Raw genomic sequence first — 24772 nt, forward strand, 5'->3', positions numbered from 1 at the left:
GAAGTTTAATTGTGCATTTTTACCTATCAAAGATTTACCCATCCTCTTCTTCCCCTTGCAAAAATATTAAACCTTTGATTATATATAAGCACACAGCTATGGTGTAAAAGTGAACATTTATTAGAATCACATTAATTTAATTGTAAGACAGTGGTTACAGGTTTTGATACAATCACAACAAAGCTTAATCCAGCCTAGCACATACAAGTGACAGCGTAAACTTTAGAAATAGGTTTGTTTAAACACATAAAACTGCTTTCAGATTGACATTTTAAATGAAGGAAATTCAATCACTTCAACAGCACAAACAGCAGGCCATCCCATACCAGTTGTATCTCCTTTTTTTTTTTTTTTTTACATATTCGACAAGTGAAATGCAGAACAGGGGTCTTGTGTACCTTTTCAAACATGATATTCTAGTGATTTGAGAGGCTTGTGTTCTGTACATGAGATGAGTGGAAATGAATACTGTAAATGTGGTGTACTGCTTACGTCAAGTGAGCAAACTGAAATGTTATGGAGCCTATGGTCAGTTCCAATAGAACAAGCTTAGAAAAACACTCACCTTGTGATCACTGCAGATACACACAGTAGAACTTTGCTACTCCACATATAATTTGCAGAAAAAAAATGGCACTGACTTCTTAGCAACAGAACAGAGTTCTGAACAGAGATCTCATAAGACTAAATACTTGAAGTGTAGATTATATTGCAAAACACCTATAACTGTCAAAGTAAATGAACAAAAGTATATTTTGTGGTGTATTACCCTTGATTATTTGTTCATTTACACGCTGAAACCCACCAATTTTCAATAGGACCTCAGTGTTAATTAGTTTGGTGGTACCGTATATAAACGCTTGTTTGCTTAAGCTTAGTAATTTCACAATGAATGTCACCTGCATGTACGGTGACAGGACATTAATATATAGCAATGAAGCAGGTTAATGAAACAGATTTTTAAAACAGGTGCTTATGCCCCCTTGAGCATACCATAATATACTAAATAATGCAAAGCCATTGTCTTGTTTCTAGGGTTCAAACTAAAAACTTCTAAATTAGTTATATGCAGTGGTGTAGCCATGTCTGTCACAATATTAAACACACAAGGTGGATATCTTTTATTGGACGAACTCTGTTGGTGAGAGAGAAGCTTTTGATCTTCCATGGAGCTCTTCTTCAGGTCTGAGAAATGTACTTAGTCACAGCTAAACACAATGTGGAACAGATAGCGTAACAGATAACACATATTTCAATGGATCATTCAAGGTCAAGTGGCCTGTTAGCACCCCTCCAGTTCTAGGGGCGGAAGAAATATGGGGGAAGGCAGCTTGGGTAGGGGGGTTGTTAGTGGATACAAGATTGTTGTTATAAGCCGTGCATTCAGTGTCTCTGTTCAGTCCATGATTTTTAGTGTCTAGCAAAGTTATGAATTTAAACTCAGAGGCTCACCTTTTGAAAGTGTTGGGCAGGTTTCCTTTGAGGATGAGGACTGATACGTCAGATATAGAGTGATCACTTTGAGAAAAATTTTCATCCACAGGTGATGTCGTGTTTGTGTCTTATAATTTTCACTGGATTTATGGTTTATCACAACAATCTATGCCCCACTGACATCAGCACTGGAATGGGGGGGCTATGGCCCTCCCACTTTTTGAAAGCAGATGGGCCTGGCCTGTCCACTTTTCACCACAGGCCCTGCCCCCGACTTTTGCCCGAGGCCCACCCCGCCAGGCCAGCAACTGGAGCCCGGCTGGGGAGCCTGGGCAGCAGGCGGCACTGTGCCGCTGACTCAACACTTCCACCTGCCCAGGGTGGGGGGCCAAAGAGAAGTCCCTGGCCCATGTCCCTGCCCCTGGGCTCCCCATCCAGGGCAGGTGAAAGGTCCATGCCTCCTCACAGCTGACTGGCTGTGTGGCTCTTACTACAGCCGGGCTGCAGCTCCGAGGCCCTATCCCCCGGCTGGAGCTGGGTTGGGGTAAAAGCCACAAGCCCTCCACCTACCCTGGGCAGGAGGCCTGCAGGGCGGGGACACAGATCATGGGCTGATCTAGGGACCCCCGCAAACGCTAGGCAGGTGGAGAGTCCTCGGCTCCCAACCTGCTCCAGCTTCCGGCTTGGCAGGAACTCGGGCAGAGCCACAGAAGGGGCAGGAGCCCTGGTCCCCCCCCATTTTTGGGAAGGCTGCACCGGGGCTGACTAACAACCCTCCGCCAGCTGCCTTCTCCCCCTTTCCATTTCCCCCTATGACTGGAGGGGTGTTAGTGGGGCACTTCACCTTGAATGGTCCCTTGAAATGTGTGTTAACTACTTATGCTAAGCAATCTGTTCCACCTGGTATTTAGCTGTGACTCTCAGAGTACATTTCTCAGACCTGAAGTGTAGTAAGCTCAAAAACTCTCTCACCAACAGAAGTTGATCCAATAAAAGATATTATCTTACTCACCTGCTCTCTCTAACTTTTAAATTGCACATTTTTAACTTTCCCTTTAGATTATTCCCTTCTCTCCATGATGTCAAGTGCTACCCCAGTGTATTTTACATTGTCTATCTACTCATCTGAATAGTCAGAAGGGCAAAGTACATAATCTAGGTACAAGTCTACAGTGATTAAGCAATAATATTGATGTTAAAACAGGATGGTTCCAATAAACAAATTACTTCTTACAACCTGCATTCCCTTTATAATACATTAACTCTCATGTACTTGTGTGAAAAATCTTTGTATTGTATACTTCCATTTCTATCAAATGGTCTGGTTGCAGCTCTGTTCCTAAAAAATGAAGCCACCTTAACAGCTCATACCAGTTTGATATACAGATCATAATAGGGTTCTTTGGTATAATGAAAAAAATTCCATAGTAAACAGTTAATTCCCAATCTTTCTGTATTAACTGAAAAAAGCAGATTTTTCACAAATGTTGACATAAAATGTAGATGAACAAATAAGTCTTTGGTTGCATAAAACCAAGTTCCATATTGTTACGTTTCACATTTAAAGTTGTCACATGTACTTTCCTTTCTGTTAAAGATGACAACGTATTGAAGCTGATTCATTTGTTTCCTTAAGTCACTGGTGCTTATAAAACAGTATAATTACTGAAGTCGTCACCTATGATGCTCTCAAATGCAGAGAGAGGTCTTGAATTGAAATCCCTTTCTTTTATCCTTTTTTGTAGGTTTTAAATTTTTGTTCCCTTTTTTAAAACTTTAAATGGGATATTTTCTTGTAGGCCTGAATGAAGCAACTTAGCAAAACAGTAATACTGACAAACAGCATCTTACACCATTAGCTAAACATTAAAATGATGGCAGTGAACATTTACAGTATGTGAAACACCAGGAGACTTCAGAGGAGATTTATGTGAGTCCAATTTCTTCAAGTACACTACGTGGGGTCTCTGCTTCCTGTGGAGGGAAAATTTGAGACAGTGGTAAACAGATCCTGTGCTCCTACTAAACAAGCTTATATGTGGAAAGTTAATATGGAAAGTGCTTAATTAAAAAAACTCATAAGAAAAATGTGAGTTTATATGTATGACATCAGATGCATTTCTAAAAGGATTAAGAAGTTTGTCATGGTTTACAGGGATGGCTTGTAAGCTTTATGACCCTTAACTCTAAAAAGAAAATAAATCAACAGACCTTCCATCATGGAACAAGTCACAACTTAGAAAAACAGACATGAATTTTTAAAAATCATGTAATGGATTAACTTTATTTCACTTTGTGATATTTTATGGAGATCCCAAAATCCCTCAAGTAAAAATGAAATGGCTGACGTACTGTACAGCTACAATATCCTTTAAACCTAAGTTTTGGAAGCAACAGGTCCTAGTCTGACAGAAACAACAGTATTAATTCTCAAAATAGCCCTCCCAGATAGAGACACTATTGTATACTGGATAAAAACTATTTGAGAAGGATGAAATGGCCAATCTTGAAGTGAAGGGAAGCCCAAGTTTTTGTGCTCTAGTATTCTAGACCAGGTATAAACTTCTGGAACCAGTTCTTTCCTAAAGGTACTGCACTAAATTTTCAATGAAGACCTTTGGCCAAATAAAACAAATAAGTGTTTAACATATTTATATATACTAAAGTCTGTATCCGACTTTCATTTTGGGAATTTGAAGAAATATTTCTAAGCAACTGGAAGAAGATCTAGCCAATTAGAAAAACTGGGCTGTCCATTTCCACAATTACTAGCATCATCATCATAGTCAATGAAAAGTGATACTGTGTCTTTATGAAACCAAAACCAAAGTAATTTTAAAGCACCCAGAGAATGAAAAAAAAAAAACTTACTTTAGCATCCTAAGACAAGGCATGTCATGAAGCAAGAAAAAGAAAGATTACAATTTAGCAGTAAATCTTCAGAAAGCTTAGTTTTACAGACTATTTAGATGCATTTTAAAAGTGTCAGTTTACTAGTCTTGTATCTATTTGACTCAAGTGGTTTAGTATTGTAACACTAGCACTTCAGAATGAGTCATTTAACCTCTATACATGTAATACATAGAATGATCAAGTTTTTAATCTTAGATTAACCCATGTGTACACACTGATTTACTATTAAAGGCATAAAGTTAAGTATTAAGACAGTTCCACTTCACTTGAAACAGGTGTATTTTTGTACTTTGAAAGGACACTGTTGAGCAGCTTACGCCCAACATTTGACCCAAGAGGTCCATTCTACCCTCAATGTATATAAAACTCCATCAATAATCCTGGAAATTAAGTACGAAAAGGAGACTAAAATCACTCAATGTTATTACAATCTGATTAAGAAAATCCTGTGGATTTTTTCAGTCCACCCACTTTTTAATAAAATTAAAAATTTCCCCTTTCTAATAAAGCCAAGGACATAAAAATCTCACTTCCAACCATGTAAAACCCACAGATATGTTTTCCCACTGAAGAAATATTTAAATATTCTCAGACCTGTACTGACATGGAAGCTGGTGTGAAAGAGCCTTGGCATACTATCAATTATAAAAATGTTAAAAATACTTTTGCAAATTTCTACTCCATAATAATAATAAAAAAAAAGATTCTAAAATGGGGTGGGCAAACTACGGCTCGTGAGCCGAATCTGGCCCCTCAGGGCTTTGGATCTGGCTCACGGGATTGCCCCCCATGGTGCTGCAGGCCCCGCGCTGCTCTCAGAAGCGGCCAGCACCACATCCCTGGGCCCCCCGGGGGAGTGGAGAGAAGAGGGCTCCGTGCGTTGCCCTTGCCTCCAGGCACTGCCCCCCACAGCTCCCATTTGCCAGGAACGGGGAACTGCGGCCAATGGGAGCTTCGGGGGAGGTACCTGGAGATGTGGCAAGGGCAGCACAAGGAGCCCTGTGTGTGTCCCCCCCCCCCCCCCCCGGCTCCCTCAGGGGCCACGCTGGGTTGTGGTGCTGGCTGCTTCCCGGAGTGGCATGGTGTGGGGCCAGGGCAGGCATGCAGGGAGCCTGCCCTGGCCCCGGTGTGCGCCGCTGCCACCCCGGAACCACTTTAGGTAAGTGGCGCCGCGCCGGAGCCCAAACCCCTCCTGCACCCTGTCCCCCCCCCAACTCCCTAGCCTAAGCTCCCTGCCTGCACCTTGCACCCCTCCTGCACCCCAAGTCCCCGCCCTGAGCCCCCTGCTGCACCCTGTACCCAAGTCCCTGCCGAGCCCTGTCGCACCCTGCACACCTCCTGCACCCCTGTCCTGAGCCCCCTCCTGCACTCCAACCCCCTTCCCTGAGCCCGTTCCTGCACACCACACCCCAACCCCCTGCCCCCGCCCTGCATACAATTTCCCCACCCAGATGTGGCCCTCAGTCCAAAACATTTGTCCATCCCTGTTCTAAAATGAAGTATCAAAACTGGCGAGAAAAGAAACAGCATTTTCATGCTTTGAGAATATTACAGAACAAAAAAAAAATTGAAAAGTATATTAAAACAGGTTTCAGAGTAACAGCCGTGTTAGTCTGTATTCGCAAAAAGAAAAGGAGTACTTGTGGCACCTTAGAGACTAACCCATTTATTTGAGCATAAGCTTTCCTGAGCTACAGCTCACTTCATCGGATGCATCCGATGAAGTGAGCTGTAGCTCAGGAAAGCTTATGCTCAAATAAATGGGTTAGTCTCTAAGGTGCCACAAGTACTCCTTTTCTTTTTATATTAAAACAATGAGTTGACAGTGTCTTTTTAAGTATTTGTTTCCCTGTGCACTAATTTTAAGCATTTATTATAATAAATGAGGGTTGAACTTTATTCCGATGGTTGAATTAAGAGAAATAGAACTGCTAAATTCTCATGCAAGCTGCTGGAAGCTTGATGTCCACATTTATCCTGTTTATTTTAATGCAATTTTTCAACATTTGTCAGGGATAGTCTAGGTTTACTTGGTCCTGCCTCAGGGCAGGGTGCTTGATTTGATGACTGCTAGGTCCCCTGCAGCCCTACATTTCTGTGATTCTAACTTTTAATTATAATGGATTTGAAAACCTAAAACTACAGAGGTGAAATTGATTATTTCCTAAATGACCAAAAATACTTTTCACAATAAACTACATGATAACTACAGATTAATATTGTCACTTCAATTTTTGTACACTAAGGAACTTTTCTGCCACAGTATATTCAAATTCCAGATAATCTTTAATTGTAAAAGTATTTACTGTACTCAAAATAAAGTTTCTTCCAGCTAACTGATCCTGTGTAGTTAAGTGCATTGCTTCACTCATGACTCAAATAAAATTCAATGGGATTTGACTGTGTTATTAAAAATCTAGAGCTAGACCTCACGAGTAAATCATGATGTATGCTTATTGTACAATAGCGATAAGCAATAGTCTTGACAGACACATTTTATCGTGAATTCTTACCGACTGCCTTCATCATTCCAATTTAGGATGCCTTGATATTTTTAAACATTTTGTTACGAACTATAGGAATCATTTTAAGATTTAAAAAAACATGGACAAGATCTATGCTATATTTAGTTCTATTTGTGTTTTTTTAGATTTAGAAAACATTAGCATACATTTTTATCTAGCTGTTATGGAATGCTTTTTACAACATTTTATATGGCACCTGCAATACAGAATTTAACAGAGGTAACAAATACACATTTGAAATACCAGAACCAAGAGTTGAAAAAAAAGTCATTCACATGAGACAGAAGTGCATGCAATACTTTATTTCAGACATGCCAGGAAAGCTAATTCATTATCTAGTCATTTAAAAGCAAGCAGCTGTATACAGATAAGAGAAACAGCATCTTGTTACAGCTCAATGCGTAGCATTTTAAGCCAACAGGCACGAGAGAATGCAGATTAAAGTAGCATTAACCAACTGCACATGTTCACACAAACTGTTAATGTCTTACAAAGAAGAGTAACAAACTTGGAAATGGAAAACCACCCCATGATCTAATTTTCTATAACATATTCCAAAATGCTGCAAAATCAAATCCAAAAATTCCCCTTTCATGTCCCCCAATTTTTTTAAAGTCAGATAGACATTTAAAATGTAGTGCATTACCATATATGAAATACTTTTGAAATTTTAAACTGTTTGTGGTCAATTTATTTAACCAGTTCTTTTCTATTTAAATGTATGTAATCTTTGCCTTAAAGATAAACCAGCTCTATATAATGTAACAACATTCACTTTTAGTGGGCAATATAGGGTGAAGTATATGTCTTCATCCTGGCTCTGCATCCACGCAGGATAGTTATTTTAATAGACATCTTTAAAGCAGTCTTCCTTTTGCGATTAAATACATTTCAAACTACAAATACTGATTAATGAACATTAAGATTTTAATATGCTAGTAATGACTGAATAGTAAAAGCAAAAAGTTACAACTCTGAAGTATTAGGTTGCAAAGGAATGTACTTCGGTAACAATTTTAACCATTACTACTATAAAAGGAGGACAAGTGCTGAAGTGTACTCAACCTTTGAACACAAATCAGAGTGTTAGAACTCTGAGATTTTGTGACATTACAAAAACATTATCTATCTTAAGTGCCAATGATTGGGCATAATTTCTCCCCGCTACCTCTATACAAAACAAACAGTAAATCACCACTGCCCCCAACAAATACTTTCAAAAGAAATTAAAAGTAAAGATAGAGGAAAATGCATTTTACTTTCGCATTTTTCATTAAAGATGTATACAGTTTTACAACTAAACAAAGCTTATACATATGTATGTATATATTCTATACACACTTTAAAAAGATAAGGCTTACACTATTTCATGGGATCACTAGTTTCTCTATAAACTTCTGATGTATACTACAATTTTATACGTATATTAAAGTAACATCACAGCTGAAATATTTAAAAGATCAAGTAATGTTACAATATGCACTTACTCAAGCTGAACGACTTCCACACAAATGTTAAACAAAAGACTTGAAACTTTTCACACCGTAAGAGATCATATGCTGACAAGAACAAGTTATATCAAGATGAGACATGAGAATACACAAACAGAAGGGGAGAAGAAAAGTACAACAGCAAAGATAATGGTTGTGGTTTAGTCTAGTGTGTTCAAGATGATTGATTTCACCAAGCTGAGGATAAAGTTCTGCCATGAATAAGTCAGGTCTATCTCCTCTCTGAAATTCTGCATGCATGATGAATGAAGTCATTTAGTAAACTGGGACATTAAAGTATTCATGACGTGGCTACAAAAAGAAATGTATACATTCTTACACATAGTACACAGGTGGACAGATATACAATAAATATTTTTGCCAAAAGGTTCTTACAATACTATCTCTAATATAGAACTACACACTAGCCTTGTCTCCACTAGCCCTTCGGGGGAAATATTTTACCATTGTACTACCATTAATGCTCCTCCACTGGTGATATAATGCAGGGAGCACTAAGACAGGGCACAGGCATTTTTACCACTATATCATCTAGATCTAATATAAGTGGATCCAGAAGACATGGGTTACAACATGTTGGAGATCCAGCTGCGTAAGCTCTTTCACCACTGCTACCAGTAGTAGCACTGCCCCAGTGAGATTTCCAAGAAAGCTTCATGTAGACAAAGCACCATCATTATTCCAAGTAGGGTTATTGTTTGTTTGTTTTTTTGGGAAAAGATGTCCCTTTTTTCTTTCCTTTATATAAACACCACAAATTTCATTCATAGATTGAAGATTGCCTTTCATACTGTTAGGACAGCTCCTTTAGAAGTGGTGAATACAACATCCATGTAACAATATGCTGCTAAAATGTTTGTGTTTGGATACTGAGAGCTTTATAAACTTATCTAATCTTCTACTGTGCATTACATGTGGAAAGGACCCATATCAACTACCTTAAACCAGATTATGGCTGGTGCTACCAACACTTTATCTGCACCAGTTCCAGCCAACAAAGACTTGCCCACACTAGGGCTCCGCATACTAATACCAATGCATTTGAAACGATGATAGTGCAGATCAGAATTTTCTGATAAAATTCTGTAGTGTGAGTCCTGCCTCTGAAGGTACAAATATTTTAATCATCAGATATTCAGAAAGGAACTGTATTTCAACTAAATTTACCAAAATGATGGGTTGGTATGTTTTTTCTTTACAGTTATCATCTACAGCATAGTACAAATTGTTAAAGGAAGTTAAAGGAATATTCTACAAAAATTAGAATTCCATTTGTACTTCCAAGAGGTTCAGCTGCAACAATTCATTTTTCTGTGGTTTTAAAATGTGTATGTCTCATGAAGAGGGGCCAGATACTATCAAGATTCCCTCCTCTCAAAAAAGCACTTTTGTTTAATGACTGCAAGACTTCCCTAACTCAGGGTCCTGATCAAAAACTTTTCACAGATTAAATCTTACTATTTCACTGAAAAGACTCTTGATTATTAAAATAACAGTTTGCTCTTGGACTGCATTATGAATATGCACATTAGAAAAACCGCTTCAGTTGCAGTACGTTGTTAAAACCCACACAGCATTCACAACACATGTTCACTTTATGCAATGCATTATGATGTCTTGAGGACATTTGGGTCAGAATTTCAAAAGCGCTCAAGGGATTTAGGAGCAGAAGCCACACTGAAAGTTGACTGGGGACATTTACTTTTCAGTCTGTCAGGCATTTTTTGAAAATCTCCCTGTCAGTTACTAACCTTTACTGTATGCCAATTAAAGACATTGTCTCACTTTCCATTCCAGGAGTCAACAAGAAATCTCAATACAAACAAAATTCTTAAAAAGGGATGGAAATACTTACAAGAAAAACTTCCGCACTTGCTAATCTTATCCGTAACACCCCCCATATAGCTGGTCTTTAAATATCTCCAATTCAGTTTCACGTCAAATGTTTTTAACAAATCACAAAGAATAAAAATGTATAATTCCCAATTTCCATGGAAACCATTCTTGAGGAAGTAACGTTACTCCGCAATGTTTGCGACCCAAACATTGCAGCCCCCCAGTTATTTAAAAATTGACTATAAACAAGTGAATTTGACTAATTCAGCACTTCTAAAACTATGTTACATATACCATTGGTAGGAGAGCAACAATCAAGTGGCATATGGGTTGGTTTAAACTTATAATGGATTCTTATTCAGATATGAACTGCTCTGATTAAACTAGTAAAAATGCTATGGCATGATAGGTCTTGAAGTTTGAAAACTTTCTCATTGCCCAACCCAAAACAGATGTAAACTAACAAATAGTGAAGAGAAAGTTTCAGTCCTGGTCTACACTAGAAAAATCAGGCTGGTTTACCTGTGTCAGTCAGGCATGCAAAAAATCCACACCCTTAAGTGTTGTTAAACAACTCTAAGTCCTTGCCTAGACAGTGCTAGGGAGACAGAAGAATTATTCTGTTGACCTAGCTACCGCCTCTCGAGGACGTGGATTATCTATGCAGACGTGAGGGGTTCTCTCATTGGCATACATACTGTCTACACTGAAGTGCTACAATGATGCAGCTGAGTTCTTGAGGCATATTTTCAAGGAGGAGGCATCTTCTAGCGCTGGGCCCTGGTGCTGTGGCCTTTGGGAAAGGAGGCGTAGGCGCTAGCTCTATACCTACTGAGATCTCCCCCACGCAAGAGGTATTCCCTACAGGGTACTTGTGGGAAATTTCAGCTTCCCTTGTGCTGATTGAGTGGTGCAAGTTAGTGGACATGGGGAAGCACTGCACTGCAAGATAGTAGACTGCCTATTTGAATATTTTGTTAACGAGTCTAAAGAAATTGCTCTTTAACAATGGTATATGAATTTTAACTTTACTGTGTCTCTTAGTAAGTACATTTAAACTATCTGCCCCCAATTTAGATTTGGGAAAGGTATGTGAAATAGCCTTGAATGTGTATCATTTTCTCCTCCTGGAAGGGGTCTTGGGCTCCCCTCCCCTAGTCCGGCACCTGCCACTATTCCACCTGGCTGGGCTATCCCTCATCTCACAGGTACTTGAAAGCACTTTCTGGTCAGGGAGAAGGAAGATTTACTGAACTCAACAAAAAGAACTCACCAGTTAATTTAAGATCTTCCCAACACAGTGCCAATTTCTCTCCAGCACAGGGGGTTGCCTCTGAATAATTCAATTTCTTGCAGGATTGGTACATGACAAATAAGAATGCCCTAATCCTTCATTTGATGGTTTATCCAGTTGCTACCTTGCTGTTTTTTGTACTTTCCAAATTAGACTTATTTTTATTCTTGCCTCAGTGCCAATACGGAATAAGCCTTAACTTTTGTTTCCTCTATGCTAACCTAAGGGCTTCCTGATGCTGTAATTCCAGCTGAACAATAAAAACCCTACTCTGTTTTGAAAAGCAAATATTTGCTGAAATGCACTGGTCTTTGAAGGGAGTAAAAGTCTCTGAACAGGAATCTACTTCACTGGGACTTGCGGCACATAGCTCACAGTGAGGGAAACAGGAATGCTGGAGCCCAGAAGCACAGTTTTGGAGCCACTGAGGCTATGTAGCCTACCCTTGTGGCAGAGTGTGACCCTTTGGGGGTCTAGCACACTGAACATATCCTCCCCAGGGACTGTCTAAAGGTTAGGAAATGACACAGATCCTGTAAATCCATGACATATGGAACAATGAATTTTCTACACCTGGTTACTAGCATGGCTGATGAATCTGCAGCTTCTCAGCTTGGCCACATGGCAAAAGAAGAAACATTTAAAGAGCCATTTAAAAAGGGGTGCTGCTCTGAAGCAGGGGGCTTGACCATCACCACATGTAAGCCAGATGTGCAGGAAACAGAAGGGGCAGAAAGGCCTCTGTTCAGCTTGAACACTGATAAGTTTCAGACTCTCAGAAGGAACTAGATCAGGCCCGGGAGGGATGTGTCTCAGGCCTGTTCTCAAAGACCTGTAACTTTCAAATACTTCACAAGTAGAGTAACTGTGGTTAAGAAATTCCTTTGCTAAGCTGATGTTCCTTGCTTCCATGCCACATTTTCCCTGAAGGTGTTAAACCAGAAGCTTGAGTTCCACTGCCTAGACGGAACTCTAGAGAGCGTGTCTAAGCAACTGGGGGCTCAGAAAAATCAGACATTGGTTTCAGGGCCTAGGCAGCTGCACTGTGGAGTTCCATGTCCCAAGGAAGGACACAAGGTCTGAGCCTGGGAGTGCAACCTAGAGACCCAGGACTACAAACAATTAGTAGATTCTACCCAGACCCCGTGGGCTTAGAAGCACTTGGAACGCAGCAGTTAGGTCTACTCACAATAGACTTGTATTCGTACAGTTGCAGCACAACTGTCCACGTTGTGACATCAACCACCCACTTCTGAAAATCACTAGTCATTTTTGAAAATTTAAACTCCAACACTTCGCCTGACATCATGAGCTTGGTTTCAGATTTCTCTTTCTCAAATACTTATTTGGAAATTAATGCATCATGAGTACTACTTCAAATGACAGTCTTTCTTAAGGGAAGGATGTTCAAAGGAACCAAAGCAAGTAAGGCTCCTCTGAAAATCCCAGCCTGTCACCAAGGATTTGTATACATTAGGAAAGTGGTTCAGATGAGATTCATGTTAGCTAAAATATCTAGCTAACCCCAACATAACCTTAATCCTTTCCCAAGCATAAACATACAGGTTAACAACTTTCGCCTCAATTTAGCTGATTGATGTCCGTAATAGTTAAACTGAGGCAATATTGTGTCTAGATCAGGGAAAAGTTGATATTAGCTCTCTAAGTACGTATGCATTAAATGATGATGCATACACCATCACTGTAGTATCTGAACACCTTCTACATAAAATCAATAGCAATAGTGAAATCCCTAGTGGACTTCATAGAGTCTCTTACTGCTCCATTTTTGGGATCAATATTCTGCGTAGCGTAGAGGATGATTTTTAAGGTTGGTTTTGTTTTTCTGGTAGGGGTTTAGAGGTAGGAGAGAGAAATGCATTAAACTGTGAGTGGAAACGTCTTGGTTAACCTCAGGCCAACCTTGATCACTTTTCCTAGTCTAAACAAATACAAAACTGGAGCAACAAATCAGTAGTCAGTATAGAATTGGTAATAACTGTAGTCCATTTTTCAGTAGTGTTTTTGGTCAAAGCAGCAAACTATCTTTGGGGGAACAGTGAGAAGTCTTGATTAAGATTGAAATCTTCATTAACAACTATCAATTGGAAGAGATTTCAAGGAAAAATGCACTTGAAGATAAGATTGCAAAATGAATGATTTCCCCCCCCCCCCCCACACACACACAATTTGTTTAGGAAATATTAACAGGTTTACAGATCCTAGCCATGTAAATATAAGAAACAAAACAATAATTACAACAGTAAGATTTTGTTTAAAGAGACATTATACAGGAATCCATCAGATCTTAGATCAGTTTAGCAAATAGAGGTTGAGTCACCAGGAAATATTTCATAAGAGACTTCTCTGTACAAAGCTGCAACTGTTCACTTTCTCTGCAGTTCTATTGTTAGGCAATTCAAGCATTATTTTGCAAGGATATAAAAATTTTACACAGGCACACAGTGAAGTAAAACTGTCATTTCCCTAGTCTTCACTTCACCAGCCAAGGAAAGGGTGAGACACACAACAGTAGCGACCCCTCTCCTCCTCTGCTCTCTACTGGGGAAACAGAAGTACCAGCTGAACCTTCATTCAGTGTAATCAGTCTTCAGTGGGTGTCTTTTTCCCCCCCTCAACCTCTCCCACTTCTTCCCTGATCTGGTTGGAACAAAGGTGCTAATCCCTTTAGAATGCAACGCTTCACACCTGCCAGTTAATTGATAAATGGTGTATTCCAAAGGTCAGTAATACTCAGCATCTGCCATACTGTAGCCCCAAACTACCTCTAGGAATTCTCATCCATGCCGGGTACCCAGTATCTAGCCAAGACCCATTTCCTATTTGGCAATGTAACATGGGAAAGGCAGGATGACAGCACAACCCCTAATTCGAGTACCCATGTCCTAATGAATGTCCTTCAAATATAAATTTAGTATGTATCTTCTATATCATTATAAATAACTACCCTCCTATGGCGTGTAGGACTATATAAAGGCCACACTGGAGGTTGTTTTAATAAGATACAGTAAGTGCCAATAATTCTAATGAAGGCTCCATCCTATAGGACAATTAACTGCATGAAAAAAGTGCTGTAAGGCTTTCACATGGAGCTCCACCCAACTAAGTTTCAAAAATATTCCAAACAAACAAATGCATTGTTATGAAAGTTTATTCTCTATTTCCCTTAAACCAGCCTATTAATTTTATTGAATTAATCCAAGTTTTTGTTCTTGTGCCCTAAATCTTCATCCTACACAATTTATCAAGTCCCCTCCCCTCTTCCCACATGCTTTACAACGCTGAACTCCCTCACTTTCCAAAAAAGTAAGAAGACTCCCTTCCTCCAAATCAATTCCAGAGTGAAAGTCATTAATAATGTTAAATCTAGATAAGTAATAACTGAATCTATGAGGGCCACAAGATTTTTACTGTTTAAACACAGATGCCAACAATGGTATTAACGAGCATGATTTTGAATGCAATTTCGTGGTCACTGTAGACCAGAACAAACTAAAAGCATTGTAGTTAGCTGACATGAACCTGATTTTTTTCTCCTTGTTTACCCTATTAAAATGCATGCAGCATGTAAATCATAATTGCTGGCAATCACGTTCATGTAGGATAAAACAGTGTAGTGCAATCCAGCCCCTTTGAAGTCAAAACTTTATCCGCACTCTTGGATGCCATCACAGGAGTCATCAAATGAACAGCAAGCAAAATTTTATTTAAAAGGCAAAAAAAGACTCAGATTCATAGACTTTAAGGTCAGAAGGGACCATTATGATCGTCTAGTCTGATCTCCTGCACACGCAGGCCACAGAATCTCACCCACCCCCTCCTATAATAAACCTCTAAGCTATGTCTCAGCTTACTGAAGTCCTCAAATCATGGTTTAAAGACTTCGAGGTGCAGAAAATCCTCCAGCAAGTGACCCGTGCCCCACGCTACAGAGGAAGGCGAAAAACCCCCAGGACCTCTGGCAATCTGCCCCGGAGGAAAATTCCTTCCCAACCCCAACTATAACACATCAGCTAAATCCTGAGCATGTGGGCAAGACTCACCAGCCAGACACCCAGGAAAGAATTCTCTGTAGTGACTAAGATCCCACCCCATCTAACATCCCATCACAGGCCATTGGGCATATTTAAGAAAATTTAACCATTAAAATAATTATGTATCACACACATAAACCAAAATTATGACTCTAATCATAAAAGGCAAACTGAGCATCTGAACTCATTCTTTGCAAAATGTATTTTCTTAAAGATGAAATTTCCTTTCATTACTTGCAAAATTTGTGTACATTTACATTCAACTGGTCTAATGAATTAAGTCAATCTTTATATATCTGAAACTACACTTGAAATAAAACATTCCTAGTTGCATCTGTACACCATAAAAGTTGATACATTACATAAAGGTAGTTAAATATAACTGACCTTGACTAATAGGCTTTCAAAGTGACTCATTTTTCAGGTGTATACTTTCTGAAGACAGTCTTACCTTTTCTTTGTAACACTGCCACAATGTATTCCTCTCTTAGGGGCCTGCACAAAAATATGTTGCAATGCACTATATATGCAAATAAGTTTGTTCTCTCATGCAGCATCACCCAGTATTAGATATACAGTCAATTGAAGCAGCACCCATTCTACACAGGGGCCCATGTCATTTGCCTACCAGAGGTAACAGTGCAATTTCCAGTAAACATATGTTTAAGTGGGTTGCTTACAAGTAAACAAAGCCAAACATCTGTTTAGTAATTCATTTTGGTATACTACTTCTCTAAACTCCATTAACCCACTTAATTACCAACACCAAAACAAAACTCATAAAAAAAAATCACATTTCAAACTGATGCTGTTAGTATAAAAATGAAAATAAAACAGAACACCCAAAGCACTCTCCAAATACCATCATGCAAATGTTGCAGAAGATTAAGCCCATCACCCATAATTTCTCTGTATATCCTTTACTCATCAGGCAAGGAATTCATTACACGTGCAACAGTCTCTGCATAGCACCCATTTAATCCATGCCACCAAAATGGTAAATCTGGTAGTTACCAATTTAGAGGGGGGTCAAAAGGGCTAAGGCCTTAGACTGCTCTTAATCATAAGATATCCTCAGACAAACCTCCCCAGTCTTCATTCTGGCTCTACAAACACAAAATCAAGCAGCAGTGAAAATTTCATAGTTACTACTTTAACAAATTATTTGTAGGTGGCTTTGTCTAGATACACTAAAAAAATATTCTGAACTTCATACAAAAAATAAAATCAGTTACTTATAGCACTAGTATACTTCAGCTGCTATTGATTTTCAAGAAAACAAATAATTTCATTAGATTAACTAAAGTCCACTGCTAGGAAAAATGCAACTAGCAAAGATGAAGAACATCTGTTTGAGGATCCCAATAAGTTGCATTGTAAGAAAAAGCTCACTATGGTTTGATTTTGATAATTTTTTAAACAGAAGCATAAAGTTTAAGGATAGAGGAGTTTTAAACCTTAAAAAAAAGAAGTTTACTGAAAGTTGTTTAGAAACCCACATTAAAAATTAACCCCCACCCAGGAACCAACTGAGCATTTTCTTACAAGAAAGAACTGTAATATCAATTGTTCACTACTTATAACCGTAAGATTTATAAAGTATCAGCAGGAAGCTACAACAATATTTTGTATATATTTAATCCCTGTGGTTGCATTTCACACAGAAAACTGATTTTTTAAACCATTAATACTGCTCTGTAATTGCAGCAAAATTGGTTTTATGCCTGTATAAGGCAAAAGTTACATCATAGGTTCACTTATTAGCTACCATACTCCTCTCTGTTGCAGTTTAGAGCAAGTATTTTAATACAAAATTTACTCAACCCCATTTTTACATCACTTCTCCTCTGGTTACCATTATCAACAACTAAGTTCTGTATGTTAATAATTCATAGCAATTATTTTCAGGTAGCATTACTATATACAAAATGCTAAAAACAGTAGAAGAATTAAGTACAAATGTCAATGGATTATCAAATTTATTTAGATTACTGATTGTAAAAAAAATTTTCTTTCTACGTTCAATCATATAGATTCTCTGGCTTAACATCTAAAAACACTCTGCAATTATTTGTTACGGACCTTAAAATTCAGCACTAGAATTTATATCTTCTTGGTCAAAATTTCTTCTTTTGCGTAGAGATAGACATAACAGAAGCTACTGCTAAAAAGGCACCAACAATGTGCTTGGTACTATACAAGACAGAGAAAGACAGTCCCAACACAAGGAACTTACAGTACAAGACACAGAACAGGACACAATGGGAGGACAGATGTAGTGTTAACTTACTATTTTTTTCCTATTGTTTTGAAGCCTCATGAAACACATCTTTAGCAATAACGTGAACAAAGAGAGGGTGAGAACACTACATGGCAAGCTATTCCATGCAACTGGAAAGCCTCTGTACATATGAAACATTATATATTACTCTCTTCAGCATTGTGTTGATTCAAGGAAAGTATGAAATATACTGAAATGTAGATTATAAAAAAGTCACTAAACAGGAAACACAGGATTTGAGAGACAAGATGTAGTAGCAGCTTTATTGTAAAGCAGGATGTTCTCTATTTGTTCAGAGAACTTATTGTGCACATTGACGGATAACTCCAGTAGGTAAAATCCTCTAAGTAAGTATGATACATCCAATGGCAATGCAAGATTCTTCACATTGCCTTGTCACAGCATGCCTCAAGCCTGTTCTGGAATAGAGCATCTCTAGGGATGAAATGGTAGTTTAGATTGCAGATATACTGATTCCTTGGCATGTCTACAGAGATTGTTGATAATTTCATGATAATAGTTTTGGAACGCGGACGCTCTTCACTAGACCTTGCACCACAGAGGCTACTGAACAGCTATCAGATGGTAAGGACTTCCAATTAGTACTAATGAGTCTGAGAGCCTCTAAATAGGAAGTATCACTGGGATTTCTTGTAGTACTTTGAACACAGCTAGCTGTTCTAGAAAACTAAATCTAGCACTAGAGAGGAAGACATTTTCCAGCTGGCATATGTGACATTAAGAATTTATTTTCTATTTTTATTTTTAAATATATGAAGCTTTTGAGGACACAGCTCTTTTTTATAACGTCCTTCATAAAAAGACATGTAAATTTTGAAGTCCCCTATCCAATTCCATGTGAACAAAATTGAAGGGGCGGGGGAGAGGGGAAGGGGTATTGTTACACAGCTGAACAAATTTTTTGGGAGGCAGAATTGGTGAAATGAGGAGATTTTAAGGTTCTAGGAAACTGCTTGAAAACCTGCAGCAGCATACATTAAGTGAAAATTCTCCACAATCATGTTTCCTAACTAAAAAACTTATTTTCTATTTAGAGAAATTCGCATAGCAGCTTTTCATCTATCTTGGTTCCTATTCCTCCAAAAACAAGAGAAAGTTTGTTGGTTGTTCATAAAAGAAAGCATGGTTAGTGGCATTAAAAGGCTGATAACTTTTATAATATAGAAAATATAAAAATTATAACTTTTATAATATAGATTCCACACTAAACTAGCAACACCAGCTTAGCCTACCACTATTTTAACAAATTGAGAACTTGATCTCTATTTGCAAAAAGAAAAGGAGTACACTTCATCGGACGTTGTAGCTCATGAAAGCTTATGCTCAAATAAATTGGTTAGTCTCCAAGGTGCCACAAGTACTCCTTTTCTTTTTGCGAATACAGACTAACACGGCTGTTACTCTGAAACTTGATCTCTATTGTTCTAAGTAATACTAACCAACAGGGTGATGTTCCAATATTCCTGCAGTTTGCAAATATGCACACTTTTGTAATTTATCTATCACAAATCCAGCTCTACTTCTATGATATGTTTAGGACATTTTAACAGTAGCCTCAAAAACAGTTAATGGAAAGTATATTAGTAAATTTATATACTTTTTTTAAAACGTTTTACACAAATCCAACTACAAGCAGAGTAGTCAAACATCTAGCCAACCATAAAACAAATATAAAAACAGGATCTAAAGATTATAAATCACATTTTATGCTCAGATATAATGCTATGAAGAGTTAAGTAATTATAAAACAGACACATACAAAGAATACATGACAATGTGGCACGGTTTAGAAGTTTTATTAGCATGGCTTTGGGATGACCATATTTCTGCAAGTCATTGCAAACAAGTGCTGATCAATCCTCGATACCACACTACCATGTACCCCATATATGTCATGTTACCAAAGAAATTATCTTAGAACTATTTTATTTATAAATTGCTGTACCACCCAATGACAGCACACAGTATAACTGAATGACAACTAGTTCAACCTACATTACATAAAATTTGACTAAATATGAATTGTTCATAAAAGTTATATCCATTGTTTTAGCAATCTCTTCTTGGCCCATGGGGGACAGAGACTTTAAAATATAAACATTTACTTCCATCATTCCATCAAAAGTAACTAACTGGGCAGGAAAGAATATAATAATTTATATCTATTCAAGTTAGAAGCTTGAAAACAAACATTTAAATAATTGACTTGATTTGGGTTAAGCTGTTGCAGTTTGCTTTGGAATTCAATATTTTGTAACAAGTTACCCAAATCTCAAGAAAAAAGCTGTGCAAACGCTATTTTATTTCACAGTTAGAGCCTACAGAGCCTTCTATCCCAGAGGATTCCAAAGTGGCTCACAGAAAGTAATACACTTCTCCCCCAACCCTAGCACAGAGATACAGCCACATCTTGCACTAAAAGATACAAGAAAGCAAGTGAGACTTCAGGGGAAAGTTAAGTAGGATGAATGTAGCTTCCCAAACTGTGCTTAAGTATTTTATTTACATATAGGCTTTTCTACAACATTTATCACCACAGTATTCGAGCTCCTCACAAACATCAATATATCTTCACAAAAATGTATAATCAGATAGGCACAAAGATTAAACGTCTTGCTCAAGATCACAGGAAATCTATGGCACAGCCACAACAGAACCCAAATCTCATGACCCCAACATGTCACAAAACAGTTCCATAGGTATGAGATCGTCTTTCCTGTATCTGGCCAGGACACTAGGGCTAACATCTCTTTCTTTGTTGGCTATCCCTCAATACTAGGATGATGTCTGCCATGGGGATAAGTCATTGATGAAACTTAAGATGGCTGAGGAGTCCAATTCGTGCTTTACAGGTTTTTCTCACGTATGTGACAGGTGGTTGCTTGGAAAAAGTACAACTGCTGGCCTGGATGCTGTACCCTTTCCTTCCTCCTCTGCTGTTCTCAGTCTCTTGAGCAAGGCGATTCTCTTCAAAACGGGATGAGGCTTGACATATGATATGCCATCACTACAGCTCTTCCTAATTCATGGGATCAATGCCTCCCTTCTTAAGATATACTTTCAGGATGTCTTTGCAGCATTTCTTCTGTCCTCCACGGGTCCTCTTACCATGACTAAGTGAGAAAAGAGGAACTGCTATGGAAGATGAGCATCAGCCATCCATACACAATGACAAGCCTGGTGAAGTTGATGTTTCATAATCTTTGCCTCAACACTGGTGATGTTAGCTGCAGAGAGAATGTTGGCATTGGTGCAATGGTCTTCCTATCCGATACAGAGAATCTACCTAAAGCAGCACTGTTGGTACCACTCCAGAAGCTTAATATGTCACCCATGTCTCACTCCCTGAAGAAGAGTGGGGATTACTACTGCATTGTAGACTGGGATCTTAGTTTCCAATAAAGATACAACGGAGCAACTTTCCAAAAGATACGCTGGCGCAACGGATCCCATGTTCAATCTCCACATCAAGACTGGCTGTCTAGGTGAGGTGACTACCAACATAAGGGAAATGCTCAACATTTTCCAGGAGTTCACCACCAATGACAATTTGTGGGAGAACAGGAGCAGCTTGTTCTGCGGCAGGATGGAGGAGCACCTTAGTCTTCCTAATGTTGAGAGAAAGTCCCAAGCTATGATAAGCATGTGAGAAGAGATCTAGGGCAGATTGCAAGCCAATGTGCGTGACGATAGCACAGTCATCAGCATACTGAAGGTCAGTAATAACAGTCCTGGTGACTTTAGTTTTAGAATGAAGACGTCACAGATTGAAGAGCTGGCCATCCATGTGATATTCAATCCCAATTCCAGAAGAAATGCAGTCACAAAGAAGAATCAAGATTATGGCAAGAAAGATGGAAAAAAGGGTTGGGGCAATAACACAGCCCTGCTGTGGCTGGCTGGCACCTCTACTGTTGCTTAATATGCCTTAGCATCTCCTACAAGTACGGCTGATCGGAATGAGATGTGAAATAATTCCTGAAGACTACACCTCCAAAATGCAGAGCTTCACTCCCCTTCACCCTCCTGACATGTTGGGACACTGGTTCAGTATTACATTTAGGGGAAGACTGCTGTCTACTTAAATCAACACCACCACTTCCTACATCTCCCTGGGAGTTTAATGTCTCCCAATCAATATATAGGTTTCCATTGTTGCCCTATCTTCGGACACTTCATTAACTGAATGCCTCCCACTGACACACACAGTATTGCTTTCCCACCAGGGTTCCTACAATATAGCTTAATTTATAAAATACAAATAAAATGTTCAGTGTAAAAAAATCCTTGCATGAAATAAAGCATATGTATAAGTTTCTAAAGGATTGAGGTCTAAAGGTATGATGGTGAGATGTGTCCCATATACAACTCCCACTGATGTCAGTGGGAGTTATGTATGAAGAACACATTTCCCAATAATACTGTCATGATATGCAAGCTTGCATTAATTAGTCAAGACTCTGCTATTCTCATTAATTCTTTTGCTTTTGTGGAATATGGGCAATAGCAGAAGCACCAAATCTGACAACAGTCAAGACAACAGTATTTTATTGCTTTATACTTTAAGATTATATTCATAACTATAAGGGCTAGAAACATTTTTAAATGAAAGATCAGATTCTGCAGAAACTGAATGTGAAATCACCACATTCACACAGAAAGTGCTCCACTCACCAGTGGCTGAGTTTTTCAGCCTCTGTTTACTTGAATACAGTAAAACTATCTTAAGCAATCACTCAAGGGGGACAAACAAAAGCAGCTACTTACAGAGGTGATCTTCTAATAGAGATGGTGAAAAATTATGTTCCCACCCGCTTGTAGAGATCCCTTATACAGGTTAAAATGTTCGGGGATTTTTATTTTTAAAAATTGCTATTGCTAGCATTATTTATATGCACAACGGTTATATACACTGGACCCTCGCTAGAACATGGGATTTGGGATCCATGTGCAGTACCGTGTTAATGCAGGGACCGCGTTACAGCGGGAACCACATTAAAATGAATTCCAATTAAAGTAATTAAATTTGGGATCCGTGTCCACGACCCCCTTATATGCGAATTCGCACTATATAGACGCACATTCTAGAGAGGGTCTGGTGTACTACTGAAGGCATATTACAGCCTTTAGAACCATACACAATCCTACAGTCTACATGTAGTTGCTCTTTCCAGTCGATAAGTTCTTCCTCTGATGGAAAATTCTCACGGCAATTCCAAAATAGCCTCCACTTCCATACACAAGTTGCTTATCTCAGTGGAGAAGCAGGTTTTTAATACCAAAAAAAAAAGTATACACCTTCAAAAAAGTAGATAGAGGAATAACAGATTGAAAATACACTTATTCTTCCTCATATACAAGGACAAGAGGTCACTAACTGAAATTAGGATGCAAGATATTTTTAAAAGATTAAACAAATACAGCTAATTGTTAATTTTCATGAAGCACATCCTTTAGTAGTATTTAGTAAAGGATTAGACAATTATATGAATAATAGGGAAACAAAAAGTAAACAATTTTGATTTACCAACAGACCTTCTGGCCAAACTGTTGGAACTTCCAATGAAAACAAACACCAATATTTACAATGAAATATCCAACCTGTTCTTCTGAAGACCCATGGAGGAATAAATAACCTCCAGTGATAATATGTGGGTTGAACAAGATTTGGGAAATTCTAGTGAAAAAAATTCACCTACAAAAAAAGATTACAAAACTATTTTGAAATGTGGTTACTAGAAAAAAATTCACCAGCTGGCAAGCCTTTAACGGTTATGTTCGTTGTTTAGTAAACACTGATGGTAATGGTTTTGTTTAAGGAGATTAATTCTTTACGTATTATTAAATATATATATATATATATATATATTATATAAAAATAGTATCTGTAACTTGTATTGGGACAATTATGTAGGTTTGCACAGTGTTAGTCGGAGACAGTATCTCATACTAATGACCACCATTGAATTATTGAATGACAATTCCTATATTCCTATGTGAAAAATGGATACTTTATTATTGTTCTGTACTATACTCAGAGATACGAGGTGGGTGAGGCAATATCTTTTATTGGATCAACTTCTGTTGGTGGGAGACAAGCTTTCCAGCTTCACAGAGCTCTTCTTCAGGTCTGGAAAAGGTAACTAGAGTATACAAGGTGGGACAGATTGTTAAGAATAAAGGGTTAACACATGTTGCAAGAAACTTCTTAAAATGAAATAGGCAATTAACCTTTTTCAAACCTGAAAGAGGTCTGTGCAGCTCTAAAGTCTGTCTCTTCCACCAACAGAAGTTGGTCCAATAAAAGATGTAAACTTACCAACTTTGTTTCTCAAATCCTGGGATCACCATGCTACAATATCAATGCAAACTATATCGTTTGTGTTATTTATTTGTTACAGTGTCAAGTATTATTAAAAACAATTAGCAGTTTTAACTGGAATTGTTAACAATGATGAAATTGGCCACATGACCTTTACTCATCCACAAAAATATGATGCATAAGGAAAAGTAAAATTACTTTTCAGCTGTTCAATAGGAGATACATAAATGAGCACAAACGCAATAGCATTTTATGCTTAGGGAAGAAAAAAGTCACTACAGGCAAAGAGTTGAGCTATGACCTCAAAAGCAAAATGTCATCTTTTAACAAAGGTATGCCTCAGTAACGGTTTTGAGTTACTAAATAGACTGGTAACTGCAATAAAACAGGATTATCAAATAAGGCCCTGATTCAGCAAAGCACTTAAACACTTCCTTAACATAAAGTGAACCACAACGCTTAAGTGCTCTGCTAAACCAGGATTTACTTAAGATTGTGCTTAAATGCTTTGCTGAATTGATGTTTACATCAGGAAACAACAAAGACAAAATATAAAATGAAAAAAGCAATATCCACACAG

General features: G+C 38.3%; 1 protein-coding gene across 5 annotated transcripts in view; it reads right to left on the reverse strand.

Moving 5' to 3' along the window:
- Positions 1-99: 99 nt before the first annotated feature.
- AP1S2 (adaptor related protein complex 1 subunit sigma 2) overlaps positions 100-24772 on the reverse strand; it is a 36559-nt gene continuing 11886 nt past the window's right edge. The window contains exon 5 of one of the 5 annotated variants that reach the window (XM_073355790.2): positions 100-3408. In XM_073355790.2, the coding sequence (XP_073211891.1) occupies positions 3361-3408 (48 nt within the window). In that variant the 3' untranslated portion in view covers positions 100-3360. Of the gene's footprint in view, positions 3409-6162; positions 8675-13684; positions 16064-16116; positions 16675-17201; positions 18285-24772 lie in introns of those variants that run through there. The other 4 variants (XM_073355771.2, XM_078854113.1, XM_078854114.1 and 1 more) reach the window with 4 other exon arrangements.

This window comes from Lepidochelys kempii, chromosome 1 (assembly GCF_965140285.1).
Source record: "Lepidochelys kempii isolate rLepKem1 chromosome 1, rLepKem1.hap1, whole genome shotgun sequence".
Lineage (NCBI taxonomy): Eukaryota > Metazoa > Chordata > Testudines > Cheloniidae > Lepidochelys > Lepidochelys kempii.